The 18,938-nt window shown below is 43.9% G+C and overlaps 1 protein-coding gene across 1 annotated transcript in view; it reads right to left on the bottom strand.

Moving 5' to 3' along the window:
* The window catches only part of ZFYVE9 (zinc finger FYVE-type containing 9), a 1,427,803-nt gene that overhangs the window by 397,433 nt on the left and 1,011,432 nt on the right, over window positions 1–18,938 (bottom strand). The window contains exon 13 of the mRNA XM_044086014.1: window positions 8,322–8,472. Within this exon, the coding sequence (XP_043941949.1) occupies window positions 8,322–8,472 (151 nt within the window). The remainder of the gene's footprint in view (window positions 1–8,321; window positions 8,473–18,938) is intronic.

The raw sequence follows: 18,938 nt of genomic DNA, 5'->3' as shown, positions 1-18,938 counted from the left end.
ATAACAACACTAAGCAGGTGTACCAACTACAACATCTGGAAAGAAAAGCTGGTTCCTCAAAGGGGCACATGTCTGTTCTTGAACTCCTGAAAGTGATGATAACATGGAGAACAACACAAACTAAAAACAATGTAGAATGAACAATGGGTATCTGCATTTGTGAATTGTGGCAAGAAAGTTCTAAAATAGCATAGGTCAATGTCCTTCTTATACTGGCATGCTCATGTGGACCAGAAGTTGGACATACACCATACTGGGGGATGGGGATCCCAAGTTCTGGAAACTGTGATGGACAAATGGAGGACACCTAGTGGCCAGGCTCAAGTAGAAAGGACTGTTGCAACAGTGACCTATACAAGGTGTGCTAGGCATTTTCATGGACCCCACTTGAGTAGATAAGACCATAAATACAGTGTCAGCTACTGGGTTCTTATACAGGAGACAGACTGATCAGTATACACATCCTAACAAGGTGAGATAGCTGGGGGGGGGGGGGGGGGTTAATGGCAAAAGTGTACTAATCCTCAATGACTCTACATAATATTTTCTGAGAGGAAAGTTTTCCTGTTGTCCATCTACATTCTGCAGCACAGGTGGGCAGCTAGAGTTTTCACTGTCACAGTCAGTGCTAGGTCATCAGAAAATGTTATCTGGCCAGTGTGTGCAAGGGACTTGTTAATCTCATTAGACCTTGAGGAAGGAGGAATTTTCATCTTCATTGAATGTGCACTTCCCTAAAGTGGAAAGATAAGGAGATGTTTCAGAAGGTTGAAAAGCTTGTTAGAGCAAAGCAAAATATTTGTTTTCCTTCTTTCTTTTTTAAACAAAATGATATCAATGAACACACATCAGATGTCCAGAGAACTGGCATCAGATTCCCTCATGCTGCAAAAAGTACAGTTTTGTACCTACCATAAATGTAGATGTCCGAGTGCTAATACAGCTGCAGTCATAACAGATGGGTTCTCCTGCCATCAGGCGAGTCCTCGGTCGGCCGAATTCCAAAATCTAGGTCCGGCGTCAGTTGTCTTCACTTCTTCCCTGACGTCAGTGCGCCAGGGGTATAAAAGAACCAGCCGACGCCATTTTCTTCAGTTTTTCTTGCCACAGATGTCAGGTGCCCCCAGAAGGAAAGCAATACATAAATTTGTGTGATAAAGCAATGCAATATAATCAAAATACAGTAGTGCAAGTAAATACATCAAGAATGAATACCCCAATCAGGTTGCATGAGGAGGTGTTAGCCAATAGGCCTGTCCCAGGAGGGGAAGGAGGGAGGGAAACCTGGACTGCAGCTGTATTAGCACTCGAACATCTACATTTATGGTAGGTACAAAACTGTACTATGTTCATCGTGCATACAGCTGCAGTCATAACAGATGGGTAGAATCCCAAAGCTAAGAAAGGGGTGGTAGGCACTAGGTGGAACTAGGAGGAGCCAGAAAGCCCTGCAAGACTGCAGTGGCAAAGCCCGCTCTAGATTTGGAGTATAATGGAAGGTGGTAGTGCTTGGAGAAGGTATGCACAGAACTCCAAGAGGCTGCTTCCAAAATATCTTTGGTAGGAACTCCTCTGAGAAAAGCTGCAGAGGTAGCTGTGGCCCTTGTGGAGTGAGATCTGATGCCTGTAGGTACAGTTTTGCCATGAAAAGAATAGCAAAAGTGTATGCAGTGGGCTATCCATTTTGAGATAGTCTGTTTGGAAATTGGCTTTCCTTGAGCTCCTATAGCATAGGACACAAAGAGCTGTTCTGATTTTCTGAAAGGCTTTGTTCTGTCCAAATAATAACGCAGTTGTCTGTGGATGTCCAAGGAATGTAGTAATCTCTCCCCTTTGTTTTGAGGATTAGGATAAAAGGAAGGTAAGTGTATAGCCTGATTCAAAGCTACCCTGGATACCACTTTTGGCATAAAGGACGGGTTGGTTCATAAGGAAACTCTGTCCTGATGGAAGATGATGAAAGGCTGCACAGCCATGAGAGCTTGTAGTTCCGATACCCTACGAGCTGAGGTAATAGCCAGAAGGAAAGCTGTTTTCCAGGACAAATATTGCAAATCTGATGAGGCAGCTGGCTCAAAAGGAGGCAAGGTCAGCTTTTCTAGAATGAAATTGAGATCCCAAGCAGGTATTGGTTGTTTCCTTGGGGGTTTTAGATTCTTAGCCCCTCTGAGAAACTGTCTTAAGAGGGGGTGAGAGAATAAGGGTGGATCAGTGATGTATTCTGCAGAAATGGCTGAGGCATGGATTTTGATGGAGGAGAAAGAAAGTCCACTGCTTAGCAGCTCAGCTAGATACTGTAATATTTGAGGTAAATTCAGTTTTCCAGGATCCTGGCCCTTTTTCTCATTCCAGACACAAAACCGTTTCCATTTTGCGTAGTAAGATTTTCTAGTAGACGGCCTTCTGGCCTCCAAAATGACATCCTGCACCTCCTTGGAGAGTAGGGTCTGTTGTGATGCTAAGGAATTTTGCATGCGGCTAGATTGAGTGTTTTTAGCTGACTGTGAAGAGTTTTGAAGCTGTGCTGAGTCAGAAGAAGAGGCATTAGAGGCAGGGTCCATGGTGGGGAATGCGTCAGGCTCCTCAGAAGTGGGTACCAGTGTTGTCTTGGCCAGTCTGGAGCAATGAGAATCATCTTTGGTCTGTCTTTGGTGGGAAGGCATAAACTGTCATTGATGTCCAACTGAAAGAGAGAGCGTCCACTCTCCAGGCCTTTGGATGAAAAATCCTTGAGCAGAATTTTGTCAATTGGTGATTTTTGTGGGAGGCAAAGAGATCTATGTCTGGCCTTCCCCATGCTTGAATTATCTCTGTAAAAACTTGAGGATGCAACTTCCATTCGTGTGGATCTGTCATATTTCTGCTTAGGTTGTCTGCCAGTGTGTTTTCCTTGCCTGGCAAGTACTGTGCTTGTAGTTTGATTTGTAAGTCCAGGGCCATGTTCCAAAGTGACATGGCCAGTCTGCATAGGGGGTATGAATGGGTTCCTCCCTGTTTGTTTATGTACCACATTACTGTGGTGTTGTCCGTCCTTATCAATAGTTGACCTGGTTGCAGGAGGTCTTTGAAAGCTATAATAGCATTTATTACTGCTAGCATTTCCTTTTGATTGATGTGTAGGTGCTTTTGTTTTTGGGACCATTTGCCCTGAATGCACCGATCTGTCATGTGCGCCCCCCAGGCGTAGTCCGAGGTGTCTGTTGTGATGACTTGATTTGCTTGAGGCTTGCTGAATGGGAGACCTGTTTTTGTTTGGCATGCTTGAGCCCACCACAGAAATTCCTTTTGAAGACATGGAATTAGTGGTATTATTGTTTCCAAACTGTGGCTGTGTTGAGACCATAGGTTTTTCAGGTACCATTGAAGTTTCCTCATATGCAGCTTTGCACATGGGATTAGTAAGATGATGCCATGAATCCCAGAGCCTGCAGGATTTTCCTTGCAGTCAGCCTGGTGCAATTTGCTAGTTTTCTGAAGTATTGAGTTAGTTGCCCCTGCTTCTCTGGTGTGAGGTAGGCCATCTGGGTGTTTGTGTCCAAGTTGGCACCCAGGAAAATTATTTTCCGAGAGGGTATTAGCCTTGATTTCTTTTTGTTGACTGTGTACCCCAGAGAATTCAACAACATTATTACATAAGCCAGATGTTTCAGAAGAATGTGCTTGCTGTCCGCTTGGATCAGGCAGTCGTCCAAATAGGGGTATATTTGTATCCCTTGAAGTCTGCAGTAGGCAATTACTGATGCCAGGCATTTTGTGAATACTCTGGGCACAGTAGATAAGCCAAAGGACAATGCAGAGAATTGATAATGGGTTGAACCTGCAAGAAATCTGAGGTATCTTCTGCAATTTTGTCTGATTGGGACATGAAGGTATGCCTCCTTGAGGTCCAATGTTACCAGCCAAGACTCTTTGCCGAGCATGGGAAGAAGCTGCTGTAGAGTGAGCATCTTGAATTTTGGTACGAGTAGAAATGTGTTTAGGATGGATAGGTCCAAAATAGGTCTCCAATCTTTTCCCTTCCTTGGTACCAGGAATAGTCTGGAATCAAAACCTTGACCTTGTTCGTGCGTAGGTACCTCTTGAATAGCTTTCATGTCTATGAGATCTGAAATTTGTCTTTGTGCCTCTGCCCTTTGATTGTGTGGCAGGTTTGGCATGCCTCTCATTTTTGGAAGGGTGTGAAAATGGAATCTGTAGCCTCTGTTTATAATGTCCAGGATCCATTTGTCTTTTGTGACAATATGCCAATTTTTTGAAAATAATGCCAGTTTTCCGCCTAATGGTGCTGCCATTTGAGTCTTGCTTGGCATGCAAAGGGGAAAGTCATTGGGCTTGCTTTCTGAATGGTTGCGAGTTATCCTCACCACCTCTTTGTGTAGGAGCTTGCCATTGTCTGCCTCTAAACGATCCTTGGGATTGCCCTCTGCCCCTTGGGCGCCTGTATCTACCTCTTTGGGGTCTGTCCATGGCTGGAAAGGACCAATTTTTGGAAGGCCAATTTCTACTGAAACGTGGGAGTTGTACCTGTAGAAAATCTTTCACTGTTTGCATTGATTTAGCCTTTTCCTCCATTTTCCTTAATACCTCCTCAGCATTAGCACCAAATAATACATCCTTTTGTAGAGGGGCATCTAGTAATTTAGCTTTGACATGATCTGGTAAGGTTTGTTCCTTGAACCAGGCATGTCTACGTATGACTGATCCTGTAACAGCAGCTCTACATGAGGCCTCTAGAGCATCAAAACCACATTGTAAGGTATGTTTACCCACTTGTTCTGCACTATGCATCAAATCCTGCAACTCCTTCAAGTCTGGTTGTTCAGGTTGTGACATTTTACTTCTCAATTGTGATAACATAACTGTTGGTACTTTAGCATATGGAACTGACAGTTTAATGCCCTCATGGTTAAGGTGGCCGAGGTATATACCTTTTTTCCCCACCTTTCTAAGGATCTGGAATCTCTCTCGGAAGGTAATGGATTTTTAGCAGTGGAGGCCTTAATTCCCTTGGGGCCCTGTGAGATAGTTTCTGGGTCAGCAGCATGGCTTTTGTATAGAAATTGGTGTGAGTCAGGAACCCTGTAGTACCTGTCAGGCTTGACTGGAGCTGGAGGTAGAGAATCCGGGTTAAGGCAGGCCTCAGAGTACACATCATCTAGTATGTCCAAGACAGGAGGTACAGCTAGAGGCCTGTGCTGAGGTATCCTCTGGGGGGGATACAGAGGGAATGGACTCCTCTGCATCAGAGTCTTCAAAAGGGGAGTAAGAATGTTCCTGTTCATCAGAGTGCTCTGATATAATGGAGCCCTGATCAGAGGAGGGGGATTCTTCCTCCACTCTGAGCCTTTTGTCCAGGGGGGGTTGAGAACCCCTGATAAGAGTAATTAGATCCTCAGCCATCTTAAGCATCTGTTTTTTAGGCATGGGGCCTAGAGATGGGCCCTGTGTAGCTTGTCTCTTAGAATGCATGGCTGTTTTAGACTTAGTGAAAGCCTTGATGGAAAAAGGAGAGGAAGGTCTGAAGACACCTTGAGAGGAGGCAGACCTGTCCACATTTTGAGATTCACCGCCAAGAGTGGCTTCAGTATCTGTAGTCGGGGTGTGGGCAGAGGAGCCTGCGACCTCGGGCACAGGAGACACCGCCAATGTAGTGTCGTCGGTAGTCAGGGGCTGCGTAGGCGCCTCACTGAGAACCGGACCACGTGTAGTCGGCTTTGGTATGGTGTCGATAGAGGCCGCGGACCTCGTGTGTCGGTCTTTATCTTTGCGTTTTTTAGACAAAACTTTAGTCTGAGTATCCGACGACATAATATAGTTAAATTTTTTGCCAAAATAATGCTGGGCGAACTCCGCCTAATGCTTAATTTTGTTGAATGTAGCACAAAAGCGACAGACCGAGACGTTGTGGTCTGGGCCTAAACAAGGAATACAGAGGGAATGGAAATCCTTATGTGGTATTTGCTTCCCACATGAAATACAATTATTAACTTTGTCTGACATCGGTCTGAGGCAAGAAAAGTTTCCCCAACGGGGTACTTAGCTTTCAAGAAGACTTTGGTTGCAAAATTTTCGTAATTTCAGGAGCTGGCCGACCGGCACTTGCGAAGTGCTTCTGCTTCGGGCACCGCGCGGCAAGAAAGACTGAAGAAAATGGCGTCGGCTGGTTCTTTTATACCCCTGGCGCACTGACGTCAGGGAAGAAGCGACGACAACTGACGCCGGACCTAGACTTTGGAATTCGGCTGATCGAGGACTCGCCTGACGGCAGGAAAACCCATCTGTTATGACTGCAGCTGTATGCACGATGAACATCTGGGAGTTCACGGACTAGACATTCACTGTTAATACATAAATGTTAAACTGGAAATAGGCATGCACTTTACAAACATCTCTGCACCAGTATCAAGATCCCTGTAAATCCTGAGCACAAAAGAAAAAGATCACACATCACAACAACAAACAAAATGAGTGATGTATCTGAAGCACTAAATAGAAGTGATACAGAAATAGAGAATCAAGCTTATGGAACATCGGGCAGTGAATACCCATGACTGCAGATCTGTTTTTTTTTGTTTTTTTTTTTAAATTTGGAAAATTCCAGCATGAAAGCCTATTCTGACACACAGCTATTTGTTCCTTAAGTAAAATTACACTTGGAACCTTCTTTCAATGCGAGGAGATACTACTGAACATGAGCTGACTTCATTCAGTGGACGGAGTGACCTCACTCCAGCAGTTACAAAAGGATCTGTGTCACCTGATGTAACAAGCCATGTTTTTAATGGTCATGGATACCTGCCCTGCTACAGTAAGAAAGGAATATTAATACATTCACTTTTTAAAACTTTAGGAAAACATTAAGTGAACAAATGCTTGCTTTTATTTAAAACATTTCTAAATAGAAAATGGGAAACATAAATAAATAAAATAAAAAAAAAATAAAAATGAAGACAGACGTTAAAATCATCTTAAAGAATCTGATGCCTACAAGAGTATTTGCTGGAAAGTTTCTCCTGTGACTTCAACAGAAGCAATACTAAATCATAAATAATAAATCTATTTATAATAACACTGCTGAGGAGTATGGTCTGGGCACTGGCAGAGTGTTCACATTAGAAGGGAAAACAGTAGAAACAGCACACAGTTGAATTTCTTTAGTGAAGAGCTCCCTGTAATAGTCATGGCATTTGAACAAAACCATAGACCCCAAAGGGCATTCAACTGTAGAAAAAAATCAGGTCAAGAGACTTGACATCTGCCTCTGGCAAACTTTTTTTTTCATATTATGAATCTTACAGCAATGGTATTACAATGACCATCTGCACTTTGAGGAAAGCATCCCATGTACTGCTTATCTAACTGGGAAGTTAATTACAGAAAACATGCCCACTATACTCAAAATACCTCTGATACTCCTCCCGAAGCAGTCCAAACATCTGCCTGTTGCCTAAACTGGCACTGTTCTAGCTGCTCATTTAACCCATGAGGCTAATCATTCATTCACATGTGGTGCTTCCTGGGCAGGACACATGCTTAATGATGGCCCCCTTCTTAAGCAATGCAGGACTTTGCACTTCACAGACGCTCAACTTAGATTAAGCACGATGCTTTTACAAATATTACAACAAAGCTAAACTTGTGATCTGTATAACACATTCATTGCCTTTTAAATGCCACTAGCAGATTTACCAACATTCCTGATTTTAAGTACTTGTTTGAGGATGCAAAGTAATTCCACCAACAAATTACAATGAAGTAGTAAAGAAAGAAAAAATAAAAACGTCTACACACAATGTTAGCTTTAATAATTTAAAAAATATTTCTGCAAGGAACAAACCCTACCTACATTTATGCATCCCTAAATATATGAACTCTGAGCTAAGCCACCTTTCTTACCATCACAGTTTTGTGATCTTGCTGTAAAAGCAGGCTTTTCTTCAATTAAAAAGGGATTCAATTATATTTAATCAATTAATTTCAATTACAATAAAAACTGCTGCAATCAAAATGATGCACTCTCTTGTTTGACTGGTTGAGAACAATTCATTACTCTGTACCAGGTTTTTGTTTACACACTACAGTGAAATACCTGTACTCTCAATTTAAGAAAACACATACATGAAAATACCTGTCCCATCCTCAAAACAACGTACCTGCAGTACAAACAATACATTTCAATACTTTCAATTATTCTGTACAGCCAGGCACAGAAAAACAGGTTACACAACACTAGAGCAGAACCACAGTAAAAATCTGTAATGAATCTCAACTTAACAGCAGCAAAAACTACAATGAAACTGCAGTTAATCTTTGGTCCTTACCCTTTCGTGGCTGGTTATGGATACTAATAGCTTGAGTCTGATAGTTTCCATCATCATTTTGAACACAAACAAGGTGGGAGTCAGCTTTCTCATTAAAGCATGCTCCAACTGCCAGCACATGCTCATTCGATTTATTCATAGCTTTCATCATCTGTGTGAGAAAAGAAAAGGGGCATTACTGTGTTTGTAATTCAAGGTTACATATTTTTTTAATACAGGTGCTAGGAAAGTACAATTGTTTACACTTACCATAAATGTAGATGTTCGAGTGTATTCACTGTTGCAGTCATCACATTTGGGTTATCTGCTTGCAGTAGCCCTCAGTCGGCCTGATTATCAAAGTCTTGGGTCCTGCGTCAATTGCTGTCTCATCTTCCATGACGTCAGGTAGTCAGGGGTATAAAGCATGCAGCTGACGCCATTACATCAGTTTTTCTTGCCCCAGATGTCAGGTGCCCCCCTAATGGGAAGCAATTAAATATATATATACACGGTTATACCTCCAATAAAAAAGCAAATAGACCAAAAAGCTTTTAAGCATAGTAAAGGAGAATAGAGGTATAGCCAAAAGAAGTCAGAGGGCTGGAGGGAGGGTAACCAGGACTGCAACAGTGAATACACGCGAACATCTACATTTATGGTAAGTGTACACAACTGTACTATGTTCTTCATGTTTCACTGTTGCAGTCAACACATTTGGTTAGATTTCCAAAGCTAAGGATGGGAGGTGGAATTTAGATAGCATTAGGACCAGCTATAAGGCCCTGCAAGACTGCAATGGCAAAGCCAGCTCTGGGTTTAGAAAAAACTGGCAGATGGTAATGCTTGGTGAAAGTAGGATGTCCCTGGTAGGGACACCTCTGAGAAAGGCTGTAGAGGCAGATGCAGCCCTGGTTGAATGTGGTCTCATCCCCTGTGGGATAGGTTTTCTATGGTGCTTATAGCAGAAATGAAAGAAATGGCCTATCCATTTAGAAATGGTTTGCTTTGAAATAGCATTCCCCTCTGCCCCTGCAGCAAATGCCACCAGCAGTTGTTCAGATTTCCTTTGAGGTTTAGTCCTGTCAAAGTAAAATCTAAGTTGTCTGTGCACATCTAACGAGTGCTGTATCCATTCCCCTTTGTTCTGTGGATTAGAAAAGAAGGTTGGCAAATGAATGGACTGATTAAGAGCCACATTGGATACTACCTTGGGCATGAAGGAGGGATTGGTCCTGAGGGACATCCTGTCCGCATGAAAGATGATGAAAGGCTCTACTGCCATAAGGGCCTGTAATTCAGATACCCTTCTTGCTGAAGTGATTGCTAAAAGGAAGGCTGTTTTCCAAGAAAGAAATTTTAACTCTGCACAAGCAGCTGGCTCAAAAGGAGGAAGAGTGAGTTTTTTCAATACAAAGTTAAGGTCCCGGGCTAGAATTGGGGCTCTCCTGGGTGGTCTTAAGTTTTTGGCCTCTCTGAGGAACTGCTTGAGCAGTGGATGAGAGAAGATGGGTGGTTCTGTGTTGTAATGAGCAGAAATGGCTGAGGCATGAATTTTGATGAAGGAAAAAGAAAGGCCCTTGTGAAGCATCTCAGTTAAGTATTGAAGAATCTGAGGTAAATTGGGTGCTGCTGTGCCCATCCCTTGAGTTTGGTTCCAGGCACATAATCTTTTCCATTTTTCAGCATAAGATTTTCTAGTAGTAGGCCTCCTTGCCTCCAAAATGAAATCCAACACTTGTTTACTGAGAGATGGTAATGGAGAGATTAGGTAATTAGCCAGGCTGCCAGGTTCAGGGTTTGAAGCTGAGGGTACAGAATTTGGCTCTCCTGCTGTGACAGCAGGGTAGGGGTCTGAGGCAGGTGCCATGGAGCCAGCAGTGACACACTGCGCAAGAGGGAGTACCAGTGTTGGTGTGGCCAGTCTGGTGCAATCAGTATCATCCTTGGTTTGTCCTGTTTGATCTTTAGTAATACTTTGGAGAGGAGAGGCAGAAGAGGAAATGCATAAACTGATAGATTTTTTCCAGCTGAAGGACAGAGCATCCACTTTCCAAGTTTTTTCTGGGGAGTCCTTGTGCAGAATTTGTCCAATTGGTAGTTCTGGGGGGAGGCAAACAGATCTATATCTGGGCTCCCCCATTTGCTTATCAACATGTTGAAAGTCTTTGGTTCCAGTTTCCACTTGTGTGGGTCCATGAGATTTCTGCTTAGTTCGACTGCCAGTGTATTTAGTTTTCCTGGCAGGAATTGAGCCTGTAGATGCACTTGGTAGCTCAAGGCTGTGTTCCACAGAGCCATGGCTAGTCTGCAGAGGGGGTAAGAATGGGTACCCCCCCTGCTTATGTACCACATAACAGTGGTGTTGTCCGTCTTTACCATTAATTGTTCTGGGAGAATGTGGTCCTTGAAGGCTGTCAGAGCATTCTGTGCAGCTAACATTTCTTTTTGATTGATATGCAGGTGCATTTGACTTGGGTTCCATTTGCCCTGAATGCACTTCCCTGCCAGGTGAGCCCCCCATGCATAATCTGATACATCTGTTGTTAGGGTTTGGGCGGCAGGGGGTAGAATGAATGGTAGTCCCTTGTTTTGGTGGCAGGCCTCTGCCCACCAAAGAAACTCTAACTGTAGGCAGGGTATGATAGGAATCATTGCTTCTAGATCCTGAGAATGTTGACACCATAGGCTTTTTAGACACCATTGTAGTTTCCTCATATGTAATCTTGCATATGGAATTAGTAGAATGCAGGAGGCCATGAACCCCAAGGCTTGCAGTACTTGCCTTGCAGAAAGCAGGGTTTTTGTGGCCATTAGTTTGAAATAAGGTGTCAAATGAATTTGTTTCTCTGGTGTGAGGAAAGGCATCTGGGAAGTTGTGTTCAAGCTTGCGCCCAGGAATATAATTTGTTGCCAGGGTACAAGATGTGATTTCTTTTCATTTATGGTGCACCTCAGGCAAGTTAGCACCTTTTGTACAAATGCCAAATGATTCAAAAGTATATCCTGGCTTTCTGCCTGAATTAGACAATCATCCAGGTATGGGTATATTTGAATATTTCTTTGCCTGTAAAATGCAATGACTGGAGATAGACACTTTGTGAATACCCTGGGTGCAGTAGATAAGCCAAATGGCAGTGCAGAGAACTGATAGTGCATGTAGCCTACTTTGAAGCGTAGGTATCTTCTGCAAGATTCCCTGATTGGGAAGTGCAGGTAGGCTTCCTTTAAATCCAGTGTTGCCAACCAGGCATCCTTGCCTAGCATAGGAAGCAACTGGTGAAGAGTTAGCATCTTGAATTTTGGAATCGCCAAAAAGGAGTTTAGGATAAAAAGGTCCAGGATAGGATGCCATGAGTTGTCTTTTCTGGGTACCAGGAAAAGTCTTGAGTAAAAACCTTGTCCCTTTTCCTCTTCTGGTACAACTTGAATAGCCTTTATGCTTAAGAGAGAGAGTACTTGCTTTTGAGCCTCTGCCCACTGATTTGGGGGTAGATTTGGCCAACCGTTTGAGGTTGGTAATGTGTGGAAGTGAAATCTGTATCCTTGGGAAACTATATTTAAAACCCATTTGTCCTGGGTAATTAGTTCCCAGTTCTTTTGCCTGCAGAGCAATCTTTCTCCCTAAAGAAGCAGTCAACTGAGAAGTGCTTGGAAGTTTTAAAGTTAAGTCATTGAGACAGCTTACTATAGGGGGAGTCTTACTGCTCCCTGATTTGGAAGTGGGAGCCCCCGACTGCTTAGTCCTGTGCGTACCCTGGGACTGAAGCCTGGGTGTTCTGCTGGCTCTAGGTTTGGACTGAGAAGGCCTGGAAGAGGCAGGAAAGGACCAATTCTTAGAGGGCCAATGCCTACTAAATCTTGGAGGCTGTACTTGTAGGAAATCTTTAACAGTTTGCATAGATTTAGCTTTTTTCTTCCATCTTTTTAAGAACGTCTTCTGCTTTGTTGCCAAACAGGCGGTCCTGATTTAAGGGAGCATCCAGCAATTTAGCTTTAACATGATCTGGCAAAGATTGCTCCTTAAGCCAAGCATGCCTTCTAAGTACAGACCCAGTGACAGCAGCCCTGCAAGATGCCTCTAGTGAATCAAAACCACATTGAAAAGTATGTTTTCCAACCTGTTCAGCAGAATGCACTAAATCCTGTAAATTCTTATTTTCAGCACAGTCAGGAATCAACATCATTTTCTGTTTAAGCAATCCAATAATATGCTGCTGATACTTTAACATATGAAACTGGCAATTTAAGGCCCTAATGGCCAAGGTTGCAGAAGTGTATACCTTCTTACCCCATCTATTCAGTGCCATGGAGTCTCTATCAGAGGGGGTAGGATTTCTGGCAGTAGAAGCCTTAATGCCCTTGGGTCCCTGTGAAATGCTCTCGGGATCCGCAGTAGGATTTTTAAAAAGGAACTTGTGAGAGTCAGGAACCCTGTAATATCTTTCGGGGTTTCTGGGAGCAGGAGGTAAAGAGTCAGGGGCCAAGCTAGATTTCGAAAAGGCATTATCAACCATGTCTAGTACAGGAGGGATAGCTAAAGGCCTGTGTTGGGGCAGGAGTAAGAAATCCCTAAGTCTCTTGTTAGAATCAGAGTAATCCTGTCTTTCCCAGTGTAAATGCTCCCTAAGAGTATGCAAGGTTTCACCAAAAGAGAAATCCTCTGGGGGGGGGGGGGGCAGAGGGAATACAGTCCTGTGCATCAGAATACTCATAGGTAGATAAGGGTAAATCCTGGTCATCAGAGGAAACAGAAATTTCAGAATCCTGGTCAGAAGTATCATAAGCAAATTCAGTCCTAGATCTCTTAGAGGGGGAAGGTTGGCTTCCCCTGATTAAAGTAATAAGGTCTTCAGCCATTCTTATCATTTGTTTTTTAGGCATAGGGGCCTGACCATGCGGTCTGGGCGTCGGTTTTTTAGGCATGGTTCGAGTTTTAGGCCTTGAAGAAGAAGATGGCGTCGGTTTAATATGCAAGTCAGTAGGCCTGAATAAACCCTCAGAAGCTGGTGCCTGCACAGCGGCTCCAGACACATCCAAGGTAGAGATATCCGCAGGTTCTACAGTTGAAGCATCTCGCGGAATACCAGACTCCGAATGGGTCTCAGTAGAGGCCTGCGAATCTGAAGTAGCAGGTATCAGGGGCTGTGAAAGCACCTCAATGAGTACCGGGGAACTGGCGACTTGCTTAGGAGAAGCGTCATCGGCAGCTTTGGACCTAGGCTGTCTGTCTCTGTCTTTATCTTTGCGTTTTTTCGGAATGTCGGTAGTCGGGTGGCTTACCAAAGCCATATCTGGATAATTGAACAGAGTACCAAAATATTTAGAAGCATAAATATATTGACAATGAATAGTTCGTTGCTTAAATAAGGCACAAAACTGACAGCGAGGTACGTCGTGGTTAGGGCCTTGGCAAGGAATACAGTACAAATGGAAATCTTTATGAGGTATTTGCTTTCCACAAGAAATACAATTATTGACTTTTACTGACATCGGTTTAGAGCAAGAAAAAGTTTTCCCAATGGGGTACTTAGCTTTAGTTGAAGACTTCGGTTCTGAAACTCGAAAATGAAAATTTCAGGAGTCGGCCGACCGGCACATGCAAACTGCTTCTGCTTCGGGCACCGCACGGCAAGAAAGACTGATGTAATGGCATCAGCTGCATGCTTTATACCCCTGACTACCTGACATCATGGAAGATGGGACAGCAACCGACTTAGGACCCAAGACTTTGATAATCAGGCCGACTGAGGGCTACTGCAAGCAGATAACCCAAATGTGATGACTGCAACAGTGAAACACGAAGAACAACTAACTGCAACTTGTTACAATTCTTAAAAAGAAAAAAAAAAACTAAGAAAGCTATGTAGCATAAGGTGGACTTGTGTTATGTAAATATCCTCAGGAGTGTGGGACAGGGAACAAATACATGCATAAATGCCTACACACAGACAAACAACATAAATACTTACATAAATAACTACACACACATACAACATACATAAGAGTTACAGTCATTTCTTCAAAGAAGGCATTATCAGACTGTTTCATAAATTACTATTTTGATGCAATTCTTGTGCATGTTAAGTGTAAGATTGCTTGGTGCATTACTATCAAAGAGATTCAGAAACATGCCACCCTTGACTACACAACAGCAATCATGAAGATGCCGAGAGGCACAATGCAGCTCGATGATAATTATAATTTAAAGAGTAGGAATTGCTTTCAGCCCAAGCAGTAACCTATTAAGGAATCCACTTGCAGAAATGTCAGTGTCAATGGACAGAAAGCTTTTTATGCCATAACACCTATGGATTTCTTTAACACAAGTAGCACACATGTAATGAGTATGCTCATGCAGAACAGCAACACAGCAAAGCCACAGAAATGGCAGGGAGCCACAATAAGTGTTTCCCAGCAATGTTTCTATGAAATTTTATGTATCCAGCCTTTACATTGTAACAAGATAAGAAAGGCAGGAACTAAGCAATACAATATTGCAATCTTGAGCAGCTGGAGGATCTAGGAATGTACTGTTCACCTTATGTGTGTATTAAAACATAATAATTCTCCATTTTATACAAGAGGAGTCTAGTCTAATGTTCATGTTTAAGGCTACAGACAATGCATTTTTAAAGACTAGAAAAATAACAGAAAAGATGAAAGCAGGAAAAACAAGTGCTAAGTGAAATAAATAACTAATAACTGTGTAAACTAGGATGAGATAGTTATTAGCTACTTATTTTTATCAGCACTTGTTTTTTTTTAGTTGAAAACAAGGTGCAAATAAGATGCAAGAAATTAGTCATGACAGGTCTAATCAGTGTGTTCTGAATAAACATCACATGATTCTTCTCTTTCATTTTCAAAGATGTTAGCTGTATTTTTTAAAGCCTAAAGGTGTAAGCAATTACTCAGTGAGGGTTTGAATAGTATGTTTCATGTGATAGGTACAATGAACTTTATAACTGTCATTTAATGGGGAAATAAGTAGTTTAGTGAAAAAGTCTGAAACTTTGGAAAGTGAATAGATTTGCAAGTAGTTGCCTCCACAGCAGCTTTAGTTCTTCAGTGGAATAAATGTAACAGTGCACACTCAGGTTATTTATGGGCAGCCAGTGCACTTTAAGACTAAAAGCTAAATGACATCATGCAAATTGTTTTCCACACTAGGAAGGGGATTAAGATTGGACCAAAACAGACAGCATCTTTGCAAATGGTAATACAGACTCTAACGCATGCTTTCAGTATGATTAAACCTACTTTTAGGATAGGAAATACCTGTGGATGCAGTTGTCTTTTTGGGACAACCATCCTCATCGGGGGTGGTAACTCCCATTTTTGGAAAGTATAATTTTGTGCATTTGTCGGAAGTTAATAGGGGTAGAGAGGTTTTAAAATGCTTTTAGCTTTTTATTTATTCAGAGCTTTTACTGAAGCAAAACATCTGGGAAAATCTGACTTGAATTCAAACAGAGATGAGAAACAGAATCTGCAACAAAAAAAAAAAAAAAAAAAAAAAAAAAGCCTGCAAAACATTAATGTGTTTATGTAATTTGCAAGCTGGAAACATATTATCATAAAATATGAAGGTGATCAATTTTTATCACAATGGCTACTTTGTGAATATTAACATAAAATGTAAACTGCCTTTTAGGTGCTGGCAAAAACTAGAGAGAACTGAATTATATTAATACGTATAATATGCAAATAGCGAAGTTACAGGTGACACATTTGGATAGGTTCATAGTTAAGTACTAGGCTTGCTGCCCTTTTAGGCATTTTAAGCCTTGCCAGTCTCTCTTTTGGTGCTTAAATTAATCTGTCCCATTAAGTGTTACACTGGTCTTACCCATCCCATGGTTAATAATTATACATTACCCCTAATAAGAATAACTGAGATCATACCACAGATAATTTGTGGGACCCATGCATGGGATAAAGCATCTAGGAGCTTCCTCAGTCCATTAGTAGCACAGGAGTCAGTCCTGTGATACATTTTCTGTTTCCCAGCCACAGATCCAAGTTACTCCATAATACAGATTGGGATGATCTTTGTACTGCATGGGTAGGGAGTATATTCCACAGCAGTGGTACCATCTGTGAAATAAACCTGTCCCTCTAAACCATTCTGCTGATGTTGCAAGATAGGTTTAGATCTCTACAGCAAATATTTTTGATGTCATCTGACTAGCTGACGTACAGTAAATCCATCAGTACTGGGTTGGAGGATACCTAGAATGACACACACAAATCACTTTTTAGCAGTCTGCTGGATACAGAGTAAAGTGACAGCGCTTTCAGTTGATCCATGTAGAACATATTGATCTGAAGTAGAGAGTTCATTTGTCAGCAACCTGTGGGTCTTGGATCCGATATCGGATCCGAGCCGGCAACTTGTTTCAAGCTAATGGATACGAGCTCCTAGCTTCTCCCCTCACCCATAATCCCCTGCTAACCCTCCATGACCTCGGATCTAGTTTGCCGCGCTTGTGGATAGCTGGATTCTCTTGAGCTCAACAGTAAATTGTCAGTTAAGTGGGTTTTTTCTGTCAAACTTTTTTGTTTAAAAATATAAAGTGTGTAAGTGTTAGGTACCCTTTAGTATAAAAATATATTTCTTTTAATTAGTTTTTTCCCTCCCTTCGCTGGTCGTTAGTGTGTGTGTGTTTTTTTGGGGGGACCTGTGTGTTTGTGTAGCATACCTTTTCCTTTAAGTATGGCTGAGGCCCCAAAAGCCATCTTTTCTAAATGTACCGAGTGTGGCCATAAGCTCTCCCCGGCTGATGGCCACACTCAGCTCGTGCCTTGGGGTTGAACACCTCTCCTCAGGCTGTACCATTTGTGCAGCGTTCAACCCCAGGGCACTGAAAGAGCGGAGGTCGAAGCTGGTCTTGGCGGGACTTTTACCCCCGGACTCGGCTCCGGCCTCCACTGCTCCCGTGGCTCCACCACAGCCTGTGGTTGCTACCATTCCTGCCCCCCTTCCTCTGTCCGGGACTCAAACTCCCGCTAAAGTGTCGGAGGATAGGGAGGCTAGGAGGGAGAAACGGAGGGAGAAGCACCACAAGCGGCGGGCCGAGACCTCCGTTTCGGCCCCGCCAGCTAAGCGGGCTTCTCCCTCCACTGCTTCTAGGTCTACTCCTCCTCAGCTCCGATCCCCTTGTTTCTCCCCGGGGCCCGAGGAGGAGGAGGCCCGATCTCCATCGAGGTTATCGAGGCGGCATTCCAGGCCTGCCTCGGTGACCTCTTCGAGATCTACATTTAGTATGTCCGATGCAGACTTGGACCGGATGATGCGAAGGTTCATCCAGACTCAGCTGCAGATGGGAGTGCTCTTGCCTCCCCCCCCCCTTCAGGGGGGAGCTCGACACCCTTTTTCCACCCTATTGCTCCTTCTCCGACCCGCTATCCGGGTTCGGAGCGTTTGGAGCTGAGCAGCGTTGGAGCCGGGGGTGGGTCGGCGCCGACAGTACTCGGTACTTCGGATCAGACCCTGCCCTCGAGCCTGTCGGATCCGACCTCTCGGAGCCGTGGCCCGAGCTTCGGATCTGTGGGATTCAGTGTGCCTTCGGCTCCGTCCAGGTCAGAGCGCACTGGTCCTTCGGATCCGATGGTCTCGGCGCCGGTTCCGATCCCTTCATTGGATCCGAGTGGGAGCCAACTTTTGGATCCAAGAGAGAGTGGTTCTCCCTCGGCCTTCGATGTTGTGGAGAGGGCTCTGTTGAGAGCAACCGGACCCCCGGTCCTTGCCTCGGCTCCTCCCTGCACTCCCTCTCTGCTGGGCCAGGCTTCCATCACCCGGTCAAAGGGACAGCCTGCTTCAATGTCACAGATGGTTCCATTGGAACAAGATGTTGCTGGCGAGGCCTCCTCGGACAGCCCCCCCCGAGGAAGTGCCCCGCAAGCATAAGTGCAAGAGGAGGCACGTGGACTCCCCTGATCCTTAACCGAGGACACGGACTTGGAGGAAGGGGAAGGCTCCCCAAGATCGCCCCTGAGGATGTCTCCTTTGGAGACATCATGGCGATGCTGAGGATCAGAGGTGGGTGGTCTGCCCCCAAGTCTTCCTCCGACGAGTCCGTGTTTCTGGGGGCATTTGAAGCGGGCCCGTCTACCTCTTGGGTGTCCCCTCCGGCCGACCCCCTGGTGGACCTCATTACCACCAGGGCGTGGAAGGATCCGGACACTGTGGAGCCAATACCAAAACGCCCGGACAAAATACTTAGCCCCCCCTTAGACCGATCACACTGGAGTAAGGGGCCATTACTCCATGTCCCCAAATTCAAAAACCTCCCCGATGTACCACCCGATCAGAGGGAGGCCGCAGAAATTCAGCAGCTGCTAAGAAAAAGAGCCATCCAACCCGTCCCCCAAGACCAGCTCGGATTAGGGTTCTACTCCAGGTTCCTTTTGGTGCCAAAAAAGACGGGGGATTTGAGACCGATTCTAGACCTTTCCCACTTGAACCTGTCAGTAACCAAGGAAAAATTCCAAATGGTCACTCTTCAATCTATTCTCCCCCTTCTAAGGGAGAACAATTGGATGTGCTCTATAGACCTCAAGGATGCGTACTACCACATTCTAATGGACAGATGATCCAGGAGGTTCCTCCGCTTCCGGCTGGGAGCCAGTCAC

Source organism: Protopterus annectens, chromosome 10.part0 (genome assembly GCF_019279795.1).
Source record: "Protopterus annectens isolate FY-2018-M chromosome 10.part0, PAN1.0, whole genome shotgun sequence".
Lineage (NCBI taxonomy): Eukaryota > Metazoa > Chordata > Ceratodontiformes > Protopteridae > Protopterus > Protopterus annectens.
Note: the sequence above shows the minus strand (reverse complement) of the source record. Positions and strands in the feature narration are given on the sequence as shown.